Source organism: Ceratotherium simum, chromosome 11 (assembly GCF_057802395.1).
Source record: "Ceratotherium simum simum isolate JZ-2026a chromosome 11, ASM5780239v1, whole genome shotgun sequence".
NCBI classification, from domain to species: Eukaryota; Metazoa; Chordata; class Mammalia; order Perissodactyla; family Rhinocerotidae; genus Ceratotherium; species Ceratotherium simum.
In genome coordinates, this window is record NC_141910.1 from 48865694 (window position 1) to 48892475 (window position 26782).

The 26782-nt window shown below is 38.1% G+C and overlaps 1 protein-coding gene across 1 annotated transcript; it reads right to left on the minus strand.

The window, feature by feature from the left end:
- On the minus strand, nucleotides 1-24879 carry YIPF4 (Yip1 domain family member 4). Its single transcript, XM_004418157.3, has 6 exons — nucleotides 24570-24879; nucleotides 12784-12937; nucleotides 11173-11344; nucleotides 7899-7976; nucleotides 4303-4416; nucleotides 1-1112 (listed from the first exon to the last, which is right to left on the minus strand). Exons 1-6 carry the CDS (start codon nucleotides 24646-24648, stop codon nucleotides 975-977), a joined length of 735 nt encoding a protein of 244 aa, XP_004418214.1. The 5' UTR covers nucleotides 24649-24879; the 3' UTR covers nucleotides 1-974.
- Between the last annotated feature and the right edge of the window lie 1903 nt (nucleotides 24880-26782).

Genomic DNA, 26782 nt, shown 5'->3' on the forward strand with positions numbered 1-26782 from the left:
TGTTATAAAACAAAACACAGAGCTGGGATGCATTTTATTTTTTTCTACTTCATATAACATTGTTCAGGACCACAAGATTTTAAAGGTGTCTTTCCAGCAACTTTTATGACTTAGGAGTACCACTTAAAAATATTTACTGATGCTATAAATATTACTGTTTTTCTACATACTGACAATTTTAATGAATGCTATATCCATTATACCTCTTGTTCCTTTGGTCAGAAAGATAAACAGAAACTTTAAATCAGATGTTTAGACACTCAAAAATGGTTTTTAAAAGCACACTCAGAGAAACAAAATCTACATCAGCAACTGTTAAAATTAGTTTTCGTTATTAAGAATTCTTAATAAGGACATACTGAAGCACGTATGCGATTTTAAAAATTATATACGATTTATAAAACAAATTTAAATTTATAAATAAAAAGATTAATGGCCAAATTAAAGAAAGTTTAAGCATCAGATTTAAAATATCTTAATTTTTAGGCTATTCAGAAATATATTTTATGAATAAGAATTATTTCATAAATATATATGTATAAATATAAATATATATCTACAGGATCTGTGATGCAGGAGAAAACCCTTTAAAGAAAAAAATTGCACTTTTAGATTATCAGGATGTTGTCATATTTACCCTTCAAGTGAAATATAATTACCATTCCAGGTGCTTTTGGCACAAGTTTTTAGGTGAATATTGACAGAATCTTAAAAAACACAATGCTTTTATATTTTATTCACTGGAATATGAAGAATCAAACAGAATTTAGAATTCTGACCAAAAAAAAATCCAGATAACTGCGATTGCTTAATTAAATACAAAAAATATTGTTTTAAAAAGACCTTAAACCTGCCTTTACATCTGGAGCATGTAAAATTTTACCAGCAACAGGTTTTCTTCAATCCCCTCAGCAAGAATTCCCAGCCTACACACAAATATAACATCGTCTTTTTCTACTCATATATGACTTAGATCACACCCCAGTATATAAGGACAAAAAATAAATGTATAATAAAAAGATTGGATAAATCAGGAGAGGCTTTTTGGTCTTGAATTCTTCACCCACTAACAATGAAGCAGCACTGTAGGCAGCCCAAAACACACCAAACAGCTTTAAAAAACAAACAAAAAAGACAAAAGGCAGCATATTAGCAAGTCAATTAATATTTTGGGTATCATAGAGTAAAAATAACATTTACAATATTTTTTTAAAACAAGCCTGACAACTAATTGCGGTAAACAAAAAAACTTATTGAGAATGTTTAAAACTTATGAAGAATGTTGGCCCTTACTCTGCTCCTTGACTTCTGCAACTGGTCTTTTGTTATCAAACTTGACTAATCATAAAAATCACCTCAGGGCCTATTAAAAAGAGAATCTGGAATTCACTCTAGATCTGTTGAATCAGAGTCTCTAAGGGAAGGATTTAGTTATCAGTCTTTAACAAGTGTCTCTGGTGACTTAAGATAAGGCAACTTTTAGAAAAACTATTATTGGGACAAATTGCTGAAAGAAATTTGATTGCTGAAAGAAAACTAACTGATTCTTACAAAGAAGAAATTTTTCTTTTTTTTTCTTCTAAGAAGTAGGAAAACAGATTAAGTAAAAACTTGACACAATGTTTATTAAGCATCACAGCACTTCCCCAGGGATAGGTAGAAGTATAGGATTAAATAAAAAGGAGGAAAAAATATAACATTTTGGTCAAGAGTTAAATAAAATATACTGTGGTTTTCTGATTATACACATAACTAATTTTAAATTATTTCCACTGGTAATTTATATAGTACCTATTGATGCAGTCACTGAAGGCATTTTATAGAATAAAATGAAAGGAAGAACTCGGAGGGTAGAAATAGGGAAAATATGATAGAAACAGACTTGACACAGAGCAGGGTTTCTCAACCTTGCACTATTGACATTTTTGGACTGGATAATTGTTGTAGGAAGCTGTCCTGTGCAGTGTAGGATGTTTAGCAGTAACCTTGGCCTCTACCCACTATATACTAGTAACATTCCACCTCCCACCCCATTTGTGACACCCAAAAATGCCTCCAGACACTGCCAAATGTGCTTGGGGGGCAAAATCATCCTCAGAAGTAAAAAATGGGTTAGGGTACAGAGGTGAAAAATTAATATTGGCAAACTGATTGAAAATGTATTTGAGATGGTCCAACTTTCCATTGTCCTTTTTAAACAAACAAAAAAACCCCCCAAAAACCTACTAAATATTTTAAACCTACAGAAAAGTATAGGGAAATATATGAAATAAAATTATGATCAAATTGCATTTGTATGTCATGATTAAATTTTTTGTTGTAAATAAATGGTTAAAGATTGGTAAGAGTTATAGAGATTTAATGTTAAAAAAAATTAGTGCTTGTAGATTAAACTGTATTCTAATGCTAGAGTTAAATGATGAGAGTTTTGAAACATATTTCTCAACAAACCTTGGACTGAAACCAGAAACGTACAACAGCTCACTACACACAGAAGATTAAGCAATTAGGAAAAAAAATTTGGCAAAGAAAAATCTGAAGTTTAAAAATAATTTTATCTTAAATTTTTAATGATAGAAAAAACTTTTCTGGGGCTGGCCCCATGGTGTAGCAGTTAAGTGTGCGTGCTCCGCTGCTGGCGGCCCGGGTTCGGATCCCGGGCACGCACCAAGGCACCACTTGTCAGGCCATGCTGTTGTGGCATCCCATATAAAAATCCCCCAGGCACAGATGTTAGCCTGGGGCCAGTCTTCCTCAGCGAAAAAGAGGAGGATTGGCATGGATGTTAGCTCAGGGCTGATCTTCCTCACAAAGAAAAAACTTTCCTGATTTATAAAAGTACATTCATATGTTGCATAAAGAATATTAAGGACCAATTTTCAGTTGAACTCGATGACTAAAATGACCAGAGGACACAGTTTAAGCAATTTTGGGAGTAGTCTCAGAAGGATTCCAACAAGCCTAAACCCAAGTAAAAACAACACAAAAGAAGGAAATGATCCTGAATGATTCAGTAAAGTGGTATGTTCACTAATGCTAGATAATTAAACGCCAGCATGGGGCTAGCTCCCACACTGCAAGACTTTTAAACTAAGTGCTAATAATACCAATTAAAAAAAAAAAAGATTTTAGGATTAGAATGTAGAGGAAGGAAAAGTCTTCTCTTTGGTCTCTAAATGTTCAAACAGTGCAAACATTCAAAGATGTTCTCAAAATATTCTTCTATAATATTTGTAATAATAACAGCTACCACTTGAGTGTCTACTCTGTGCCAAGCACCGTTCTAGGCATTATATAAACTTTAAAATTTTAATAACAAACTCTAAAAAGTAATTAAGATTCCCATTTTGCAGAGGAGGATAAGAAAAGATACCTCCCCCCAAGGCAGACAGCAAGTAAGTGGCAGAACCAGGATTTGAATTCAGAACTGACTGGTTCCAAAATCTATACTCTTCTCAATATGCAATGCTTATATAATGTCAGTATTAGCCTGTAGTTACCCAATTCTAAAAGGAATCATTTTTTTTATATTGGAATTAGTAATGAACTTTAAATAAAACCAAATGTCATAAAAATTAAGTGGCTCTACTTCAAAACGAATACTTTAGTGTGAAGGCTACATAATGGCAGCTCTGAAAGTGATGGTCTTAAAAAGCTATATTTTCCATACAGAAAAAAAAATTACATTCACTGTATAATATACACACATGTGCTAAAGCAGTCATTTATTTCCTAAAGTTGTTCACAATTTAAGTAAAATTTCTACTTATTATTAATACTTAATATTATCAGTGAATGTCTAAAATGGTTACACATGCTAATATAAATTTAACACAGCATAAAGAAGTCCTGATGTCTGCAATATAGAAAAGTCAACTTATTAAAACCATGTCTATCATATTTGATAAGGAAGTTACTATTCAAATAGAAGTAACAGTTATTAAATAAAATGTCCAGTGGAATTTTAAATAACTATCTCCCACAAAATCTAAGTCAGGTGAACTTGTATTACCAGCATAGAGAAGAAAAATTAAACATTAAAAAAATCCTCAGTGTACTATCCTGAGGCCTGATTTGTTCTTTGTTCTTTATTCCCCCCTAGACATACACTACAATACCTGGTCATTAAAAGTGGAAAATAAAAGAAATACAATTGGTAAAATCAGTGAGTAAGGTCCTTGTTCCAAAATATTGCCAATTGTTTGATAAACTGTTATAGATTACAATATTCTTAGCTATAGAACTAGTATAATTTTGTTATTGGAAAACAGTAAACTACTTTCTATAATACACACTACTTACTTTTATAAGTGTAGACACCACTTCAAATGATCCAACCACCAAAAGTATAGGGGCTATTACAATGAGAGGAAGTAATGAATACCCTATAACTCCAAGAACTTGGCCGTATGCAACCTGTGAATTTTCAAAATTTTAAATAAATATCATAGAAATCAAGATACTCATTTTAATCACCATTGATCATCATATAGTCTTTGTTGTACTTACATAAATGTGAGAATTAAGAAGAAATCATGAAGTATCACATGCATTATATTTCAAATTATCATATAGTCTCCTATGTTCCTGAATAGTCTCACCAACCCACCATGGTTTCAATTATCATCAATTTTCTGATGATATCCAAATCTACATTTACAGCCCTTCTCTCTCTTTTGAGCTTCAGACTTATATATACAATTATCTTCAGCATATCTCTATAGTATACTTTGTCAATACTTCCCTTAAGTTGTAGGAGGATTATTTAAAGGGACCACAACACCTTATTCAGATGAAAAATTCAAGGTCTAGAGAAGCTAGATGTGACAAATGTAGATTAGAAGGGAAGGGAGGGCAGACAGGAGAGACCGAAGAGAAAAATATTTTTTAGTGGCTACTGTGTGCCAAGCTCTGTGAGGAGGCTTCACATGTTGTGACGATCAAATGCAGGAACAACCCTGTGAAGTAGGTATTATCGTCCCCATTATGAAGAAACTGATTCTTAGAGAGACAAAGTGCTTTGTTCAGGAAAGCAAAGCTGGTAGGTGACAGAGATCAAATTAAGATCTAGGTCTCAACTCCTACATCAACAGTGCTAAATTACCAAAACATTTAATCTATAAGAATTATTTTAAACGTCCATGTGAAGAGTGAAAAAGTTTACACATAAACATTATTCTAAACTTATTCAAGAATTTTAGGTTAGGATGATGGATTAAGCACATATATCTAATATCACTGACTCTCCATTAAAAGGGAAGGGAAAAAAGAAACTCCTACTTATAAGAGGCATACTCAGGAGAAGAGAAGATGGGACAACAGCAACATAATTTTGGGATCTGGAAAGCAGAACAAGAGCTGGGGCCAAGTTAACAGACTTGACAGATCTTTCCACCAAGTGCGAGTAAAGCACTCAAGGTTTCTGCATTTAGCGTTAATGTTCATAGAGTCAGCCTGATAAGTCAGCACCCACATCATAACTCTCCCTGGCATCCCCTCTGCTTTACTCTCTCCACAGAATAAACTGCTAGAATTCCTAGGTTTATAGTAATTCATAAAGTCTTATTTAATGGAGTAGTGGTTATCAAGGTGTGGCCCATGGACCCCTGGGGGTCCCAGAGACTCTTCCAGAAGACTGGAAGGTCAAAACTATTTTTTATAATAGTAATAAAACATTATTTGCCTTTTTCATTGGGTTTATATTGGTACTAATAGGGCAAAAGCAATGGTGGCTAAAACATATCAAGATGGCATGAACTGTCCTGGTAGTTACTGTGTTCTCTACTACCACACACTCACAAAGAAAGAAGAAAAAAAGCCAGTTTCACTTAAGAACTTCCTTAATGAAGCAGTTAAAATGATTCATTTTATTAAACCTCAACCGTTGAGTATATGTCTTTTTAATATTCTGTATAACAAAATGCGAAGTACGCAGAAAGCATTTCTGCTGTATCCTGATTCAATGGTTATCTCAAGGAAGAGCACTTGTACAACTGTTTCAGTGAAGAGTTGAATTAGATGCTTTTTCCATGGAACATCATTTTTTATGTGAAAGAATAAATGAAAGACAAACTCTGGTTATTCAGAGTTGGGTACTGGCAGGCATGTTCTTGAAAATGAATGAAGTGAGCCTATTGCTTCAAAAAAACCAACAGACAGGGGCCGGCACCGTGGCGTAGCAGTTAAGTGTGCATGCTCTGTTGCTGGTGGCCCGGGTTCGGATCCCGGGAGCGCACCGACGCACTGCTCGTCAAGCCATGCTGTGGTGGCGTCCCATTTAAGTAGAGGAAGATGGGCACAGATGTTAGCCCAGGGCCAGTCTTCCTCAGCAAACAGAGGAGGATTGGCGTGGATGTTAGCTCAGAGCTGATCTTCCTCACAAAAAAAAAAAAAAAAAAAAATCCCGACAGTATTTGTTGCAAATGATAAAATCCTATCTTTCAAGCAAAAATTAGAATTTTGGAAAACTTGTACCCACCACTGTAAGCCTGACAGTTTTCCAATACATACAGGCTTTTCTGATGAGATGGGTGGTGACATTAATAAATGTTATTTTCTGATACTGTATATTAAAATGTGTCAACATTTGGAAGATCCACAAAACTCAGTAAACCAATGTTTTCCAAATGACCATGCATGGGTAAAAAGATCTGTCCAACGTAAATTTTAATGAAACAGAGAACGAAAAGTTCACTGATATGGTCTGAGATTCCTCATTGCAGCAAACCTTTAAGAAATGATTACTTGTTGAGTACTGGTGTAGTATCAGAGAAGAATATCCACAATCACCCAGAAAGGCTTTAAATACTCTCCCTTTTCCAATTACACATCTGTATGAGGGCTTATTGTTTTCATATACTTTAACCAAAACAATTTATCATAACAGACTGAATGCAGAAAGCAGATATTAGAATCCAGCTTCCAAGAAGCCAGAGGTTAAAGCTACTTGCAAAAATGCAAAATAATACAACGTCTCACTTACGTTTTTGTTTTGAAAGTTATTTTTCTTAAAAATGTATTATTTATGTTAAAATGTATTTGGTTTATTTTTAGATTAGTTTTTTTTGGTGAGGAAGATTCGCCCTGAGCTAACATCTGAGCCAACCTTCCTCTATTTTGTACATGGGTCACCACCACAGCAAGGCTGATGAGTGGTGTAGGTCTGTGCCCGGGATCCAAATCCACGAACCTGCGTCACCGAAGCAAAGCATGCCTAACTTGACCACCATGCCACAGGGTTGGCCCCTATTTTTAGTTTCAAATGAATAAATATATATTTAAAAAAATTTTTTTTTTTTTTTTTGAGGAAGATTAGCCCTGAGCTAACATCCGTTGCCAATCCTCCTCCTTTTGCTGAGGAAGATTGGCTCTGGGCTAACATCTGTCCCCGTCTTCCTCCACTTTATATGGGAGGCCGCCACAGCATGGCCTGACAAGTGGTGCATTGCTGTGCGCCCGGGATCCAAACCCGGGCCGCCAGCAGCGGAGCGTGCACTTAACCGCTACACCACGGTGCTGGGCCCTATATTTAAAATTTTTATTTTAATTTCTAACATGGTAAATATTGATGAATATAACCCACATGAAGAAATCTCTTTGGAGACCTGAGATCAAAAAATTTGAGAACTGTGTAACAGAGAATGAATTGTATGCTTCCCTAAAAAGCTGTAAATTACTTATGAGTGGGATAGAATCATTTCTTTCTTCTTCATTTTTTGTAATATTTATTGAATATGCACAATACTAATATGTTGATCATCTTAAAGGAAGTAGCATAACTTAAAAGCAATTCTGGGACAGGAAACTATTAGGATGAATATAGCTACTAATAGTATCTGCAGTATCAAAAATACAGCTTATCAAAAAGAAAAAGGCTATTTTCAAAATTAGCTACTTACTTCTCCACCAAGAACTCTGGCCAGTAAGAAAATTGTTAGTGAACCAAATATCCAAATGGTTATAATCCATGAAACCACCTTAAGGGAAAAAAAAATTGTGCAATTAATATCTTTGTACCAAACAAGCTGATAATTTCCCAGGAACTCAATTCTCTGCCATATAAGATAGTTTGGTAAACCCAACTTCAGGTCACAGACAGTTTGTTTGAGTTCCCAGTTAATTCTTTCCAAAACTTAATAAGAATACAATGTGTAATACAATTTTACATCCAAATTGAAAGTTTAGCAATGATCAATTTCCTAAGGAACCCTCAGTATTTCAAGATATGTGATTAATGATTACTGCAGAAAGAGAACAAAGTGTCTACTTCCAATCCCCTGGTTTACAGCATCTGCAAGGAAAATTTATCCCTGAAACAAGTTACCATCCTTCTCAGGAGGTCTTTAAAATTTACATTAATTACATATTTATCCAAGTAACAGAATACGGAAGACATTTCACACAATTTTAACTCCTGAGACTTAGTGTAATAATGATACATGCATATAATTCCAAGTTCTGTCTGCTTTGAGGGTCTAGAGATAATGACACCCCAGTAGGAACATAAGCACTCTTACTGTCCAAATCCTGGTTTCAAAATACCATTCTCCAATAAAAGGAACTGGGACTCCTTAGAGAAATGGTTGATTCCAGGGCTGGGGCAAGGAAAATAAAAGATAAGCCCAGAAAACTTTGTGGAGTCAGATGAAAGGAAGTGCTCAAAAAAGGATGGGAATATGTCAAAAGGAAACAGAAGCTACCCTGAAGGAGCTCCCAATGGCTAAAGCTAGACCAATCTAAGCAATGAAATAAGTGATGATAATATTGGATTAAAATCTAGAAAATAAAATAAATATCCATGAGTCCACACTAAAATAAATAAATAGCTTAATGATTAAGTAATAGCAAAGAAGAGGCAGCAGTTCCATAGAGAATACCAATTAATATATGTGGAAGGAATGAAGAAAATAGAAAATCACCATTCAGTAAACAATACAGAAATAACTGTTGCATGCAAGATCCATCAACAGATGCTAAAATTAGTGAGCTAAAGTTTGAGGAGAAACAGGATGTTTGCATTGTCACAAAGTATCTCCACAAGATATCTATTAATTAAAAAGAAAAAAATAGCAACTTTACAGTGGAGGAATTGGGCAGACACCACCCCATCACCTAACCAAATGATCAACGTTAACAGCACCAGTAATAAGACATATCAAAATCATGCACTCCCTGGGGCCGGCCCGGTTAAGTGTGCCAGCTCCACTTTGGCAGCCCAGGGTTTGCAGGTTCGGATCCCAGGTGCGCACCGATGCACCGCTTGTCAAGCCATGCTTTGGCGGTGTCCCATACAAAATAGAGGAAGATGGGCACAGATATTAGCCCAGGGCCAGTCTTCCTCACCAAAAAAAAAAAAGAGGAGCATTGGCATTGGATGTTAGCTCAGGGCTGATCTTCCTCACACACACACACACAAAAAAATCAGGTACTCCTCGATAGTATGCAGAGAAGGGCACAATGTCACTTCTGTGGTATTCTTGCCAAAAACGCATGAACTCAATCCAGTCACGAGAAAACACCAAGCAAAGCCAAATTGAGCGATATTCTATGGAGGTAATGATCATCTGTTTTTAGCCTTAGAACTTTTTGTTCAAATGAAAGATTATACAAAATAGATAAAATCAGAAATGTTCTGGATGAGGGATTGGTGGTGGGTAGGAGACCAGGGCCCCCATTCAACTTCTTCAATGGTCCTTAGACTTCCAACAGAATACTTTTTTTTTTTTTAAAGATTTTATTTATTTATTTATTTTCCCCCTAAAGCCCCAGTGGATAGTTGTATGTCATAGCTGCACATCCTTCTAGTTGCTGTACGTGGGACGTGGCCTCAGCATGGTCAGAGAAGCAGTGTGTTGGTGCGCGCCAGGGATCCGAACCCAGGCCGCCAGGAGCGGAGCGCGAGCACTTAACCGCTAAGCCACGGGGCCGACCCCCAACAGAATACTTGATATAAACTATTGATCTAAGGCAAATATTAATAGGACTAGTGTTATATTACGTTAAGGATCTTGTTACGGGGAGACAATTCTGGATTATCTGAGTGAGTACCAAACATAATCACAACTGTCCTTAAAAAAAAGGAGGCAGGGCCGGCCCCGTGGCTTAGGGGTTAAGTGCACGTGCTCCGCTACTGGTGGCCCGGGTTCGGATCCTGGGCACGTACCAACACACTGCTTCTCCGGCCATGCTGAGGCCGCATTCCCACATACAGCAACTAGAAGGATGTGCAACTACGACGTACAACTATCTACTGGGGCTTTGCGGGGGAAAAAAAAAGGAGGCAAAGAGAGATTTGACTACAGTAGAGAGGAAGGCAATGTAACCATGGAAACAGAGATTATAGCGATGCAGCCAGAAGCCAAGGAATGCTCGCAGCCTCTAGATGTGGGAAGAGGCAAGCAACAGATTCTGCTCTGGAGCCTCTAGAGGAACCAGCCCTGCTGATATTTTGATCTTAGCTCTTTAACACTGGTTTTGAATTTCCGACTTCCAGAACTGTAAAAGAATAAATTTGCATTGTTTTAAGGCACCAAACTTGTGGAAATTTGTTACAGCAGCAACGGGAAACTAATTCATTACCAAATCACTCTGTGGTAAAGAGTTATTTTTTCACTCCCCTCAAGCCTTAAACTAGGGATGAGGGAGTGATGTGTATCTGTTGTGTTCTGATGATAAAGACAAAGTGCCTGACAGTAGGAAAAAGTATTACATAAAAACAAATACTGATAGAATCCTTGTCACCATTTATTAAAATGTTTATTTTAAAAAACAGAACTAAAAATGAATAAAAGGTAAGAACACGATTACGAGTATTATGTTTCAAACTCTTCATCCCTTGGGGAAATCAGAAAGGGCATGGGCAGCCCTTTTGATCACTTCTAGTCATTGGGTCACTTCTGGTCAGTTCAGAGTAGTCCAATCCATTTATTCCAGTTGCCATACAAATATTAATACTTTCTACGTGAATGATGATGTGGAAAAGTTTAGAAAGCAATAATCTAACGTACTTCCCACTTATTTAATTGAGAAGAGTTCTAGAGATGAACAAGTGAGAAATAACAGGTAAAGGCAAAGCACTTCAACATAATGTAGCATTACAGTTAATATTTGGTTATTTTTAATTTTAAAACTCTTAAAATATTCAGAATTTGTATAAAGTTAAGATATACTTACCCTAAACTGTCCATATAATGATATCATGGAAAAGAACAGAACAACAGCCAGAGGACCCCAAAAGTCAGGATTGTCTCTCACCACTTGTCTATTAAAACCAAGCGATGGCAGTGGCATCAAAACACATCGAATTTTGTAGTAAATATCCTTTAGATCGATATCCAATTCCTCCCTATAATTTTGAAATAAAAATTCTTAAAAGGCAAACACTTCTGAATACTGAGACAGTTAAAGGACAATTTAAGAAAAGTTTAAATATGATGGTATAGTCTCCATAGGTCAACAAAACATTTGAAGTACCATATTTCACTGATTCCAAGGTGTACATTTTCTTTTATTTTAAAGATTTCATTTATTTATTTTTTCCCCCCAAAGCTCCAGTAGATAGCTGTGTGTCATAGCTGCACATCCTTCTAGTTGCTGTATGTGGGACGCAGCCTCAGCATGGCCGGAGAAGCAGCGCGTCGGTGCGCGCCCAGGATCTGAACCTGAGCCGCCAGCAGCGGAGCGCGCGCACTTAACCGCTAAGCCACGGGGCCGGCCCCAAGGTGTATATTTTCAACACCTCTAAAGTTGGGATGCATCTCACAATCAGTAGTGTCTTATAATTGTCAGTCTGGAGTGAAGTCAAGCGCTTCAAGGTCTGCCTTTCCTTTTGCCAGTCTCCTGGAGGCACTACCAATTTGGGACAGCTTTAAATAAAATTCTCTGCTTGAGACTTTTTTGGACCATACTGATAATTCAGACTGTAGTTCTAAATGTGAACTGGTGTAGGGTTTACATTCTTGGGGGAAATTTTTCTTCCAACACCCTACCCAGTGCCAAATTGAGACAAGCAAACTTCTTTGCTGTCTCTTTTTGTATGGTGGGTTATTTCTCATTTCTCCTTACACTAAAGAGATAGCTCTTTGATGTCCTAGCTTTAAGCTATCTTAGGCACTTTCTCTTTCTTACTGATAAATGTAAAATAACTGCATCTTATAATCCACAGCACCTTAGATCAGATAAAATATGGTATATTAACACCAAGAAAACAGGATGTTTTAGCACTTGATCTACCAATAATTACTACAAAGAATAACTTAGTAATGCCTCCATTTTACAAAGCTGTAGGTTCTTCTTTCCGAAATTGTTAAACTCTTTACTTTTGTTTCCAAGTGATACATAATTGCTCAAAAAATTTCAAGTACTATGAAGAAAGTGAAAGTCTCCCTATAGTCCTCCCAGTGGTATATGGGAGAGATTTGGGAGAGTAATCTTTTTGGAAGTCTTAATGTGTGAAACTAAATTTCCACAGTAAGCACCCTGCTTTTTTGGATTGCATGTTTACTTGACATAGCTATAGAACCAGGTAAGCTCTAACAATCTGGAGTATATTTGGGTGGGTATGATATAGGATTATGATTCTTTTAATTTTTGCTATTAAATAGGTTATAAATATTCTCTCATTATTTCAGTTCTTCTAATTACTAGTAAAACTGAAAATAGCTACAACTTTTGACCAAAAAGGTTAAAATTTTCCATACTTGTCTTTCAATAACATGAAAGAATATCATCATCCCTCAGACTAGCTCTAAAAACCCAAAAATACATATTACTATTTTTACATACAAGAGTGGCTTGTTATCTTCAGGATCATCATCTTCAACTTCCAAAAGCCAGCCATATCCTCTTTGTCTCAGAAATGTAGTAGCTGTAGATTCTTTGATAAAATCTCCACCAAGGTTTAATTTGACATCTGGGGATGCTATGGAACCACTGAGATCTTAGGAGAAAAGAAGAGAAAACTATAAACCAAGGTAAAATGTGTGCATCTTAACCAACATGAGCATATATGCAACAAAGATAATTACCATTTGAAGATCTCTAACTATGAACATCTGCTATTGCTGACAATCTTTACATTTTACAGTTGGTAGATATCTAAAAGCCATCTTTTATTTTACAAGAAAATGAAATATGAGAGAGGTGAAGACATATGAAAGCTTTCACAGGTAATCAGCTAGACTGGTACCAGAATCTAGACTTATAATAGTAACTGTAAAATTTAAATGGAAGATATATATAAAATATATTACATGATACCATTTTGGATTCCTTATGTGCTTCAGAACAAAGTGACTGTATAAATTCTTTTAAAAGTATTACACATGCATATATACAAATCATTAGACATAATTTATTTCCTAAGGGAAAACTGTAGATAATTTTTCTCTACTTTTTCATGTATTTATTCATACATTCTTTCATTTAAATCACCAAATAGTTATGCTAAGTATTTCATATATTAATGCTTAGTTCTGGACAAATCTGACTAGAAAGAGTTCCCTGCTATTTCAGCTAACTTTTTTTTTTCTTTATGTAAAACTGTATCAATCATCTTTAGTTTTGGCAAAAATGAAGGTTTTTTTTTTTTAGGTCAGCTCTAAAGGGATAGAGAAATTCAGTTATCCACATTACAAAATAAATTCCATTCACAGTCTGCACAGTACCTTAGAGGTTACAGATAATCACAATAGTACAAATGCTACATTTTCTGGTCAAAAAAAATTGGCAATAGTAAAGGACTTGCTTAAGGCCATACAGGAATTAAGAAGAAAAATCACATTTGTAGGACCAGACAGTATGCACCAGTAAACCACCACCAATATTGTTAACTAGCAGCCACATGATTGGAGTGGTACTTTAGAAAATAATTTTGGCAACAGCAAACCAGGACACTCTTAACACAGGCTCCTTCCCTGGAGATCATATACAGCATAAAGAAGAGCTTAATTTGCACATTACTCTAAATTCTAGGTTAGCTTTTGAGAAGCGCCATTAAAATTTTGGCTTAAACTTCAATCAGTGAGTGGCTCCATTATGAGTCACATCCCAGTGTGTTTGTGAGAACTCCTGCAATTAATTATAATAAAGTTTGCATTCTGAAGCTAAGTCCTAGCTTAGCTACTAATTAAGAGAGCAAATCATTTAATGTCTTCTGATCCCCAGTTTCCTATTCTAAGTTCTTTCCGGGTTTAACATTATATAATTCTAAAAAGATTTTATAAGGGAGTTTACTCAACTAGAGACAAAACACAAATACTTTTGAATTCACTGTCTTTTCCTACTTAAAGTTTAAAAATAGTTCCTGTAGATGCTGTTAAAGAATCCTATGATTAAAATATTCTCTCAAAATTACTTTTTGCTTCTTTGTCTTAATCTAAGTTGAAAATGAAGGAGTTGAAATTTAACTAAAATTCCATTTCCAATAGGTACAAAAATTGCTTTTCTTCCTTTTCTTACTTGTTTATTTACTTACTTTGTGAGGGAGATCAGCCCTGAGCTAACATCTGTGCTAATCCTCCTCTTTTTGCTGAGGAAGACCGGCTCTGAGCTAACATCTATTGCTAATCCTCCTCCTTTTTTTTCCCCCCAAAGTCCCAGTAGATAGTTGTTATGTCGTAGTTGCACATCCTTCTAGCTGCTGTATGTGGGACGCAGCCTCAGCACGGCCAGAGAAGCGGTGCATTGGTGTGCGCCTGGGATCTGAACCCGGGCCGCCAGTAGCGGAGCGCGCACACTTAACCGCTAAGCCACGGGGCCGGCCCTCTTCCTTTTGTTTTTTGTTCCCTGAGGAAGATTTGCCCTGACCTAACATCTGTTGCCAATCTTCCTCCTTTTGCTTGAGGAAGATTCACCCTGAGCTAACATCTGTGCCAATCTTCCTCTACTTTATATGTGGGTTGCCGACACAGCGTGGCCACCAATGAGTGGTCTAGGTTAGTGCCTGGGAATCAAACCCAGGCTGTGGAAGCGGAGCATGCCAAACTTAACCACTAGGCCACAGGGCCTGCCCCCCAAAATTGCTTTTCTTGATTTAACAAGAAGAAGATTTAGATCAAGAAGTCGTTAGTACAGCAATGACATTAAAGGTTTTGGAATTATGAGGCAGGAAGGGATCTTAACAACTGTTTCCTGGCTTCTAGAAAGGACTGCAGCTGAAGTCCTTAATCTAAACCAAAAAAGGATATATAAATTATGGTACTAAGCAATGCTGTGATAAAGAATTGTAAATGTTTAGCAGTTTGTCATAGCATGGATGCCAGAACCTCAAAAAGGCACGTTTAGCTTATGATTTCATAGTATTTTCCATTCCACACAAAGTAGGAAAGTATCCTGGACATATGTAGGAATGTCAGCAACAGCAGTTTGACACATCCGCCCAGTACGCTGAAGACACAATTAGGTGTGGGTAAGAAAATGCAATAGAAAAGTCCAAAAAACTGGTAGTTAGCTTAACACATTAGCAAGTTAACAAGTAAAGAATAACCTCAGAAAACAAGGAGAAACATTCCAAATCACTCTGGGAGCACAGCTGTCTTAAGTTAAACCACAGTAAACCAGCTAGCTTGGTTGTCAACTCTAGGATAGGTATCCAGAATTATGAAACACTAATTTTAAATTAATTCCTTCTTACTAAAATATTATTATTTTCTAAGTAAAAAACAATGTAAAGATAATAATAAAAATAAATGGATTTAAAAGGAAATAATCTATGGAAAAAATCTATTGTAAAAGGAAATCTTAAAAATGTTTCCACTGCTATTTGGGCTCAGAGTGAGGAAGAATACCAGTAAGTTTCAAGTTTTACTGAAAGCCACCTGTAAAAATTGCAGAACAAAATTTAACAATAATTTTTCCTCCATTTCAACTCAAGTGTACTATTGGGTGGGAAATCCCTTCTCTGAATCTTTTACTCAGCCTGAGAACTTCACTTTGAAACACAAGGAAGCACTCGGTCAGTGCAGTGTGATAGTATACTCAGGATGAGATTTACTGATCCGCCCCTAGACAAGTTCCAGATTTCTGTGAAAGAAGAGCATCCTGCAATGAACAATGAACATTTTGTTGGTATTTGCCAATTTCTTATATATGTGAAGAAGCTTTTTCTTATTTAACAAGCAACAAGAGGGGCTGGCCCAGTGGCGCAGCGGTTAAGTTCACGAGTTCTGCTTTAGCAGCCCGGGGTTTGCCAGTTCAGATCCCGGCTCGGACCTACTCACTGCTCATCAAGCCATGCTGAGGTGGCGTCCCACAAAGAAGAACTAGAAGGATCTACAACTAGGATATACAACTATGTCCTGGGGCTTTGGGGAGAAAAAGAAAAAGAGAAAGATTGGCAACAGATGTTAGCCTAGGGCCAATCTTCCTCAAAAAACAACAACAAAAAAAACAACCAACCAAGCAACAAGAGAAAGGACAAAAATCATCTCATTTGAAAATGAAATCCATATGTGCTTAATTCTAAACCAGAATTAAGTATCTGTGCAGCAAAACAAAACAAGCATGTCTCACAATGAAGTGATAAATCCCATTGTTCCATTTTAGTTATAAAAATATTTTAATGTAGGGGCCAGCCCGGTGGCGCAAGTGGTTAAGTGCACACGCTCTGCTGTGGTGGCCCGGGGTTCGTGGGTTCGTATCCCGGGCGTGCACTGACACACTGCTTGGCAAGCCGTGCTGTGGTGGCTCCCATATAAAGTGGAGGAAGATGGACACAGATGTTAGCCCAGGGCCAGTCTTCCTCAGCAGGAAAAAAAAAAAAAAAAGAGGAAGATTGGCAGATGTTGGCACAGGGCTGATCTTCCCCACAAAAAAAAAAAAGTTAATGCATATATAGACCAATGAAAGAGATCAAGAAACCAACCCAAGCACATAATGATTTTATAATTGCTAGACCTATACTGGAGCTTGATCATGTCATTCCATAAGAAAATATTTTTAAAAAGACTCCAGAGCTTCCTACTCCCTTCTGCCATATGAGGACACAAGGAGAAGTCTGCAGGCTGGAAGAGGGCCCTCACCTGGCCATGCTGGCACCCTAATCTTGGACTCTCAGCCTCCAGAAGTGTGAGGAATAAATTTTTATTGTTTATAAGCCACCCAGTCTATGGAATTTTGTTATAGCAGCCCAACAGACTAAGACGCTCCTATATAAAAATGATACTATCTACAATTCATAGTACATTATTGTGATCAGTAAGTTGAAGACATAATAATCTAATAATTACTGTCAATGCTCTTTTGAGTAAATGATAATTTTCTGTTAATTTGTTAAGGTGACCAAACATTTAGCCTACTCTTTCTGTGAAGTCTCTCCACAGAAAGGATATCACCTCTAATACAAGTTAGTAGTGTAGACAGAAGAATCTTCAGTTTTTCCTTTTTAAAAGTTTCCTACTTGATTTTTAAAAAATTGTATATCCATGTAGGTATTATCACAAATATCTTCTATACATTATACTAATTAAGTATGACATATGGTATAAAATAGGTGCAAGAATAGCTTTTCTTCCCTATTTGAAAATTGAAAATGACTTTTTAGCCAACCTTTCCGGGGGAGAAAAAAAGATAGTTAAGCAAGGTTTACCTTTTTAAAAAAATTAATCTATTTATTTCTTTTCATAAATTTTAAACTTATAAGGAATTACACAAATCTATAAATGTGATAAAGTTGCATAGAACTATACATACACACACAAATAAGTGCATGTAAAACTGGTAAAATCTGAATAAGGTCTGTGGACTGTACCAGTGTCAATGTCCTAGTTTTGATAGTTATGTAAGATGGTACCATTGGGGGAAACTGGGTGAAGTGTACATGTAACCTCTGTGTAGTATTTTTGCAACTTTCTGTGAATCCATAATTATTTCAAAATAAAAAGTTAAAAAACTCATAAGGTAAACAAAAGAAATTTCTGTTAAATAACTGGTTTATGCCAAAATGGAATTTAACTTTTTAAAGGTAGGCTCAGGAGATTTAACTGATTTTTTTTTTTTTTTTTTTTTTTTTTTTTGCTGAGGAAGATTTGCTCTGAGCTAACATCTGTGCCGATCATCCTCTACTTTGTATGTGGGTTGCTGCCACAGCATGGCTGACGAGTGGTATAGATCTGCACCCACGATCCAAACCTGGAAACCTGGGCCACCAAAGTGGAGAGTGCCACACTTAATCATGACGCCACAGGGCTGGCCCCAATTTAATTGATTTTTTTATGTACAATATGAAAATTTACTGACAGTGTTGAATAGTAAGGCTACTAAAACCATAAACCAAAACAATATAAATAAAAATATAACCTAAGACACAATTTTATACAAGTTGGCCAATCTTCCTCAAAAAAAAAAACCAAGCAATAAGAGAAAGGACAAAAATCATCTCATTTCATTTGAAAATGAAATCCATATGTGCTTAATTCTAAACCAGAATTAAGTATCTCTGCAGCAAAACAAAACAAACACGTCTCACACTGAAGGGATATAGTTCCTCTTGCCAGAGGCCAGAAACTAATCTCTAGTCTCTCTCATTCTCATATTCAGTTGGTCATCAGTTTATTTCAGAATAGCTATATAATCAATCTTTTCTTCCCTCTCTACTGACAATACCTTAGTTCGAGTCCTTACCATTCCTCAGCTATACTCTTTACTGTAGCCTCCTGACCATATTCTCTGCTCAGATCTCTTCCCTGTTGAATCAGTCCTCCATAGCGCAGCTAAGATTATGTTTCCAAAATACAGATCTAATTTTGTATATTTGCTTTTTAAAAGCCTTTAATGTCACTTCTTGATTTAAGGTATATGGAGCTATTTGCCCTTGCATTAATTCATTCGTGTAACCAACACACATTTGTTGCTTGCCTACTATGGGCCAGGCACTGTTATAAGTACTGGAGATTTATGTTAAAAACTAAACTATCGGGGCCGGCCCCGCTTAACTTAGTGGTTAAGTGCACACACTCCGCTTCTGGCGGCCCGGGTTTGGATCCCAGGCGTGCACCGATGCACCGCTTGTCCGGCCATGCTGGGGTGGCGTCCCACATACAGCAACTAGAAGGATGTGCAACTACGACATACAACTATCTACTGGGGCTTTGGGGAGAAAAAGGGAAAAAAAACAAAAAAGGAGGATTGGCAATAGATGTTAGCTCAGGGCCCATCTTCCTCAGCAAAAAGAGGAGGATTAGCATGGATGTTAGCTCAGGGCTTATCTTCCTCACGAAAAAAAAAAAAAACTAAACTGTCATGAAAACATTTAGTTCCTGCCATCAGAGAACTTATAGACTTTAACCAAATAATCACACAAATATGTTATTATAAACTGTGTAAATGCATGAAGGGAAAGTCCAGGGGACTATGGAAAAAACCTAATCTAGTCTGGGAGAGCAAGGAAAACTTCCTTAAGCAAGTATATCTGAGAACTGAAGAACAGGTGGCATTTAATTATCTGAAATTAGAAGAAACAGCCTGGTACAAAGTCCCTGAGGTAAAAGGGATCCTGGTTCATTCAAAGAATGGAGAGGCTTAGTGTGCCTACAGTATAGGGTCCAGATGGGGAGGGGGGACAGAAAATTGTTCTGGAGAAGTAGATAGGGCACATGGAGATTGTTGGACTTGAGCTGAAAAAGCAGTTGGAGGCCACTGAAGGATTTTAAGCTGGAAAGTGAAAAATTTGCATTTTAGACAGATTCTTTGGGCTGCAGTTATGAGTATGGAACAAGACAAGAATGACTAGGGAGAGAGCAGTTAGTAGACCATTATAGTCATGTGGACGGGAGATAATAGTTTGCACTAGCTTGATGCTGATGGTAGAAATGGAGAAAAGTGGACAGGTTAAAAAAATATTTAGAGGTAAAAGTGCCAGAATTTAGTGGTGGATTGGATGGAGCGGGAAGCATGCGAATGAAGGAAACTGTCACGGATAACCAGGCCTCTAGTCTGCTGGGTGGATAGTGCTACCATTCGCTGAAATAAGAAACTGGAGTAAGACCTTAGATATTAAGAATTGAAGTTTTGGAATACTGAGTTTTAGATGCTTTTGTCATAGCTACAAGGAAATGTTAAGCTGACAATTGACTATATAAGACCTTAGAAGAGGACTGGGCTCAATATATTGCTTTTTGAGCTCAGCCTTCCTCAATCTTCTTACCCCTTGTTATGGTCTGAATGTTTCTGTCTCCCCAAAATTCGTATGCTGAAATCTGAATGCCCCAAAGTGGTGTTATTAGGAGGTGGGGCCTTTGGGAGGTACTTAGATCATGAGGGTGGAAAATGGTTATTGGATGGCTTTGATCATCTTTCTTGTTTAGTGGTCTCTCCTCGTGCCCTTTCTAACTACGTGTTGAGTTTCTGTTGAATTAGGGTTAGCTTCAGTTCCAGCAGCACAACTTTATCTTAATAAAAAAAATATTATGGAGTCATTCATTCATCAAACATTCATTGAGTTCCTGCTATGTGCTAGGCTCTGTGCTAGGCAGTGAGTACAATACTGGCAGGCAGTAAAGCACAGCTTCTAACCCCAAGGAGCTCATGGTCCAAATCAGCACTGTTTTAGATTTTTGAAGATTGGGAAGTGTAAAATACAAGGACTGCCTCCACCAATTGTTATACTTGCATAGTTCTTAAGTGAATGCTCTTTCCCCTTTTCTGAAGAACTCTTATTTATCCTTCAAAATATACTTCATCTGTCACTGAAGACATCCTTGATCCCTTCCTGCACAGTTAACCACTTCCTCCTTTGAATCATACTTTTTATAGTATTTATTATGTACACTGAAATTTTTTTCTCTCTTTCTTATTAGACCATTTCTTGGTGTCAGGAACTTTCTCATATGCAGTCTCTTGCACATGGAGGTACTCCCTTCATCCTACATATATAAAACATTATCTATCCTCCAAAGTTTGCCAAAATATCACCTCCATTAAATTGTCCCTGATCTTCCAGATAGAAAAAATTTCCTCCTCTTCTGATCTTTCATAACATTCTAAATCAGTGCTTCTCAAGCTTTAAGGTGCATATGAATCATAGTGGAATTTTGCTAAAATGCAAATTATGCTCAAGGCAGATTCTGCACTACTATGCACCCAGCTAATGCCAATGCTGCTGATCTATGGACATAAACCAGGCCAAGAATTACTTATTTGTCTGACACAAAATAAAGCCAAAGGATTGCCCTAAAGACTTCTATACTACACTTTACATATATATAATGTGTATCACACCATAGACTTGAATCTCAGTCTAGATCTCACTATTCATTTATTTATTCATTTATTGGCTTATTCACACATTGCTCATATTCTTTTAACTTGTACTTATGGACCTTGCTTTTATACACATTATCTTAAATAATTCTCGCAATATTATTGTAAGTGTGCTTTTCATTTTATAGTTGACAAAATGGAAGCTTATAGAAGCTATACAACTTGCCCAATATCACATAGCTACCATAAGTGGAAGGACTTTAACTGAAGACTTCTGGCTCTAAATCCAGTAATTTTTTAGTTATACCATCCAAAATGTGCTAAGTTTTGTAGTCCCTAGTATCAATGTCACATAAGATAAAAGAAAGCAGAAACCATTTACTCCAACAAACAATTATTTTGTGATGTTTATATACTGGGTTCTGTGGTTGGTGCTGGGATATAGACAGGATTAAGGAAGTTTCTGGGGGCCATCCCCGTGGCTTAGCGGTTAAGCGCGCGCGCTCCGCTACTGGTGGCCTGGGTTCGGATCCTGGGCGCGCACCGATGCACCGCTTCTCCGGCCATGCTGAGGCTGCGTCCCACGTACAGCAACTAGAAGGATGTGCAACTATGACATACAACTATCTACTGGGGCTTTGGGGAAAAAAAAGGAGGAGGATTGGCAATAGATGTTAGCTCAGAGCCGGTCTTCCTCCGCAAAAAGAGGAGGATTAGCATGGATGTTAGCTCAGGGCTCAGGGCTGATCTTCCTCACAAAAAAAAAAAAGGAAGTTTCTGTTTCTGAGGCACAGTTAAGCAAGGTTTCACTAAGGAAGGAACATCTGAATTCAATCTTAAGTCTCAACTTGGGGTAAGGAGGAGAAAGGCTTTCTAAGCATGAGGACCAGGATATGCATAGATATGTGGAGATAAAACATCAAGGCACATTTTAGAATAAAGGATATGTGTGGCCCAATAGTAAGGATAGGTATCATTAAGAAAGAGAGACCTGAATAGAATCTAGAAGGAAGGTATACACTGAAAACATCTATAAGCCAAAAACATTCATGGTTAGAGAAACAACATAAAACAGGAGAAGTAAGAATTTATAATGACATGCTTAGGAACCAGAGAAAAGACGTGGAGTTGCAGAGCCAAATGTTCATGTTGGAGAACAATAAAAAATAAGCGTGGAGCCAAATAATACTGAAAGCCAAGGAGCATCATTGCTAACATGTATTGAGCACTTAACTCTGCCAGATATAGTACTAAGTACTTTGCATTTGCAAAATATTTGAGCAGTTTGGTATTATGATTCTGATTCTGTATAGAGGAAAACTCAAGTTAAGAGAGGCTAAGTAACTTGCCCAATATCACATAACCGTAACTGGTACAGCCAGGATCCAAACCTAGGACTCTTTTTGTTGTTGTTGTTGAGGAAGACTCACCCCAAGCTAACATGCGTTGCCAATCTTTCTCTTTTTGCTTGAAGAAGACTCTCCCTGAGCTAACATCCATGCCAATCTTCTATTTTGTATGCAGGTCACTGCCACAGCATGGCTGATGACTGGTGTAGGTCCGTGCCTGGGATCTGAACCAGTGAATGCCAGCTGCTAAAGCACAGTGTGCTGAACTTAACCACTACCCCACGGGGCCAGCCCCAAACCCAGGACTCTTAACACTACACTTCAGGTATGCTAGTCAATTTATAAAAATATAAGAAAGAGCCATCATGGTTTAGTGGAAAGAAACTTGAGGAGGCAGAACACTAGCTCTTAATTCCAGGTCCTTCACGTGTAGGTTACCGAACTTATGTTTAAGTATCAGTTTCATTATTAAATACTAAAGGAATAATAAAGCTCAGCAAGATTCTTATAAAGACCAAACAAGTCGTTTGCTTAAAATACTCCGTAAATTCCAACTATACAATGTTATACACATGAGGGTATTATTATACATAAATCTACTCTTGTGTATATATCCTTGGATATACAGGGAGTCTATATAGCCTTAGAGGCTATAGGGAGTAAGTCTGGATAAATCTTATGGATTTTACTTATTCCACGTTTCTTGGTTTAGCATATGGAGTCAATGGGTTACGTGTTATATCATTCTCTCAGATTTCTTAGGTGTATTTAAGAAAGGTAATTTCTGGGGGAAGGGAGGATATGAAAAATATATACATAGATAACATGAGTTTTGAACCAACATCAGGTTCTGATATTCAATGCTAAGTTTTTTTTTAAGTCTGCAAAATTAAAGTTGATATTCCTCCCTAAGCACCATGCTACCAAACGTAGATGAAACAGACTGAAATAGTCTGGGTTGCTCCATTTCATCAAATATTCATATTAAGCTTAAAAGAAATGTATCAGCTATGTTCTCTATGATAGATAAAAATCTCATTTTACATTTTAAATTATAACCAAAACTACAATACTATTTTTTTAAACAATGCTATTTTAAACTACTATTTTTTCAACACTCAAAAAGGAAAACAAAACAAAAAAAGAGAAAACAAACTATACTAACTGATGCACTATGAAACCAGACTTGAAAAAACGCAAGGTTATTCTTTAGACTGAAACTTCTGTAACTAAATATAATTTATTTTTTCATATCGGGCAGTGAGTCTGGTCACTGGAAAATAACTGGTGTACAAAGTCTTATAAAAGTAAAATTTGAAAATGACTAACAGAGAGAGATTCCGGTTACAAAGAGTCTGGTAAGGAACAGAGAAAAGGAGGAAAACAAATTTTTCCGTGCTGTAGAAAAGTCTCTCCAGCACAACTGCTTCCTCAAAACAGTACAAGGAAAATGGCAGAAGCTATTGGGAACACCGGCCGGATTACAAAAAGTTTCAAATACAACCCGGGTCCGTTTCTCTGAATGTTGAGGTCAAACTATAAAACAGGAGAAAAACTGGGACGTAGGCAAGATATCAGACTCCATAAAAAACCCGAACTCCTCGAGAGGAGTTTGTATTTGCAGCGCCAAATCGAATCTCAGCAAAAAGGTATCCTATTGATAAACAGCAGAGGAACACAGCGTCCTTTCTCGTTCTCGTCCTTTGACACCCACCCAGGCCAACTAACCATCCCTTTTCCGCGAAACGGCAAGTCATTTCAGCAATAAAACCTTAGGGTGCCGTGGGTCCATTTGGGTGGGCAAGTCACCCAGAACAAGCTGCCACCAGAAGGTGTGGGGAGAGCCAGCAGCTGACCGAGCTTGGAAAGCGCCCCACACCCCTCCCAGAAGGCCCGGCGGGCGCAGAGTGCTCGAGTCACCGGGCCGTCCCCACCCGGCCACAACCGGCCCGGCACCAGAAAGACTTCGCCGAGTCGGGCCCGGCGTCCTCGGGGGTGGCGGGCCCTCCGAGGACTCAGTCTCACCTTCCGCGTCTGCTGAGGAAACAAAGGTGAAGTCCCCGTTGGTGGGGGAATACGCCGGGGGCGGGCCCGGCGGCTGCATCTCGCGGGCCCTGCGAGCCGGCGGCGGGGGAGGAGGCTGCGGCTGGGCCCAGGCCCCAAGGCGGCCGCGGCGCCGACCCGCACGCGCGCCCTACGGTGCGGCGGGCGAGCCGGGAGGTGCAGGCTGGGAGCGAGGCCGGAGACGAGCGCAGGGATCCCCGCAACTGCCCCCGAGGGCGCCCCACCAAAGTCCGCTCGGTGGCGACCGCCCAAGCACCACGACGCCGGCGCCCTGACAGGACCATAATAGTGACAGCGCCGCTTGGATTGGCCCTTTGTAATGTGCTCTCCCATTGGCTCCCGGAGAAACGTCCTGATTGGATCTCCCCGTTGTTGATTCCGGAAGTTTACCCAGGACAGGAACTTCGCTTCCAATTCGTGGACCGCTCTGGTGTCTGCCTGCTTCTTGGTTGTTTTGTTTCCATTAAGTCTCATCTCTTCTGGCTTTTCTTTACTTATTTCCTGCCATTTTGGTAACTGGGTGGATGAGAGCATTTTAGAACTAGGAACGTTTCTGGAGGTCGGCTCCGGTCTAGGATCCCAAGATTCCGTTGCCTTTAGTCAGTAATTAATTGTATAGGATGTTGACTAAATAATCTTGTGTATCATCTCTGAGCCTCAGTTTTCTCATCTGCGAAATGAAGGGGGCTGGATTGGATAATAATAAAAAAGCAGATAAGCTGTAAATTACCACCCAGAGACTGGGGCTGTAGTCTAGCCACATTCCTTTAATGAGGGAGGCAATTGAGGCCAGAAAGGGTAAAAAGGAAACAGGATTAGGACAGTACCTAAATCTCCTGACTTCTATCTAGTCCAGTGCTGATATCACTACAAGATCTTGTCGGTTGATAAACTTACCAAAGTTTACAAACCCTCCTAGGTTTTTAAATGTTTACATAAATATACTTAAATTTAATATCCAAGCTACATAAATGTGGCTTCCAATTTGGAGAGAGAGAGTTTGAGAGTATATTATGAGACAGACTTGGAGAGATGCATGATGGATCAGCAGTACACCAATAGGAACTCATGACCATTAATATGTAAAAAGAAATATCGAAAATTTTCTCACAGGAGGTAACAAGTTGGTACTTAAAGGATGAGTAAAAATTTTGGGGCAAAGAAGTGTGGAGGGCTGGCAGCCTGGGTCATAACATTCCAGAGGTCATTCAATGGACTTGGGAAACTGAAAGTCATTTAGTTCACTTGGAGCTTAGGTTTCATGGGAGAGAATGGCTACAGATGGGATTGCATGAATAAGGAAAGGAGATCATGAACAATCTTGCATGCTATCCTAAGGATTAAAAAAAATTTTTTTCTGAAAATGTAGGGGGAACCATGAAAAGAATTAGAGCAAAGGAGTGACAAATCAAATACTCCTGTTAGAATTATTTCTTATTTGGATACTTAGTGGATATTTTGGCTTGGAGAGCAGAGACTTGTATGAGACTTTTACAGAAATATAAGTGAGTCTTGGACTAGGGTTGCAGCATTGGGGATGGGAAAGAGGAAACAGATATGAGATATATTAAGTTTAAGAATCCACAGGACTTACTGATCAATAGGAAGATACTGGGAGTGAAGAATAGGAAAGAGACTAGGGTGACTTCATGTTTGTTGCTTAAGTGGTTGGCAGTGTTATTCATCAAGTGAGTAAACAGAAGAGGAGCTGGTTTGGTGAGAGGGGAAGGTTTTAAGAACATGCAGCTTGAGCTGTCTAGGTATTCTTTGGGTAATAAGGACCCAGTGCACAGAGTAGAGGTCTGAACTGGAGGTATAACATTGTAGTCATCAGTACATGGTTGGTAATTGCATCTAGGAGTATGGGTGAGATTGCCCAGGAAGAGTGTGCTGAGTGAGAGAAGAGTGCCAAGAATGATACTCTCAGGAACACCGTCATTTAAGGGTCAATCTATGGAGGACTGGCCTGCAAAAGAGATGGGATGAGTTGCAATTTAAAAATAGGATGGTCTAGGGGCCGGCCTGGTGGCGCAAGCCCTTAAGTGCGCGCACTCCGCTGTGGCAGCCCGGGGTTCGTGGGTTCAGATCCCGGGCGTGCACCAACGCACTGCTTGGCAAGCCATGCTGTGGCGGCGTCCCATATAAAGTGGAGGAAGATGGGCATGGATGTTAGC

Excerpts from the sequence above, each read along its gene's own strand:
- YIPF4 (XM_004418157.3), bottom strand. The coding sequence starts at position 24,648 with ATGCAGCCGCCGGGCCCGCCCCCGGCGTATTCCCCCACCAACGGGGAC. Across the intron at positions 7,977-11,172 it reads CATTATATGGACAGTTTAGG|GTGGTTTCATGGATTATAAC; the intron begins GTAAGTATATCT and ends TTTTCCCTTAAG. Across the intron at positions 1,113-4,302 it reads TGGTGTCTACACTTATAAAA|CTGTTTGGTGTGTTTTGGGC; the intron begins GTAAGTAGTGTG and ends TGTTTTTTAAAG.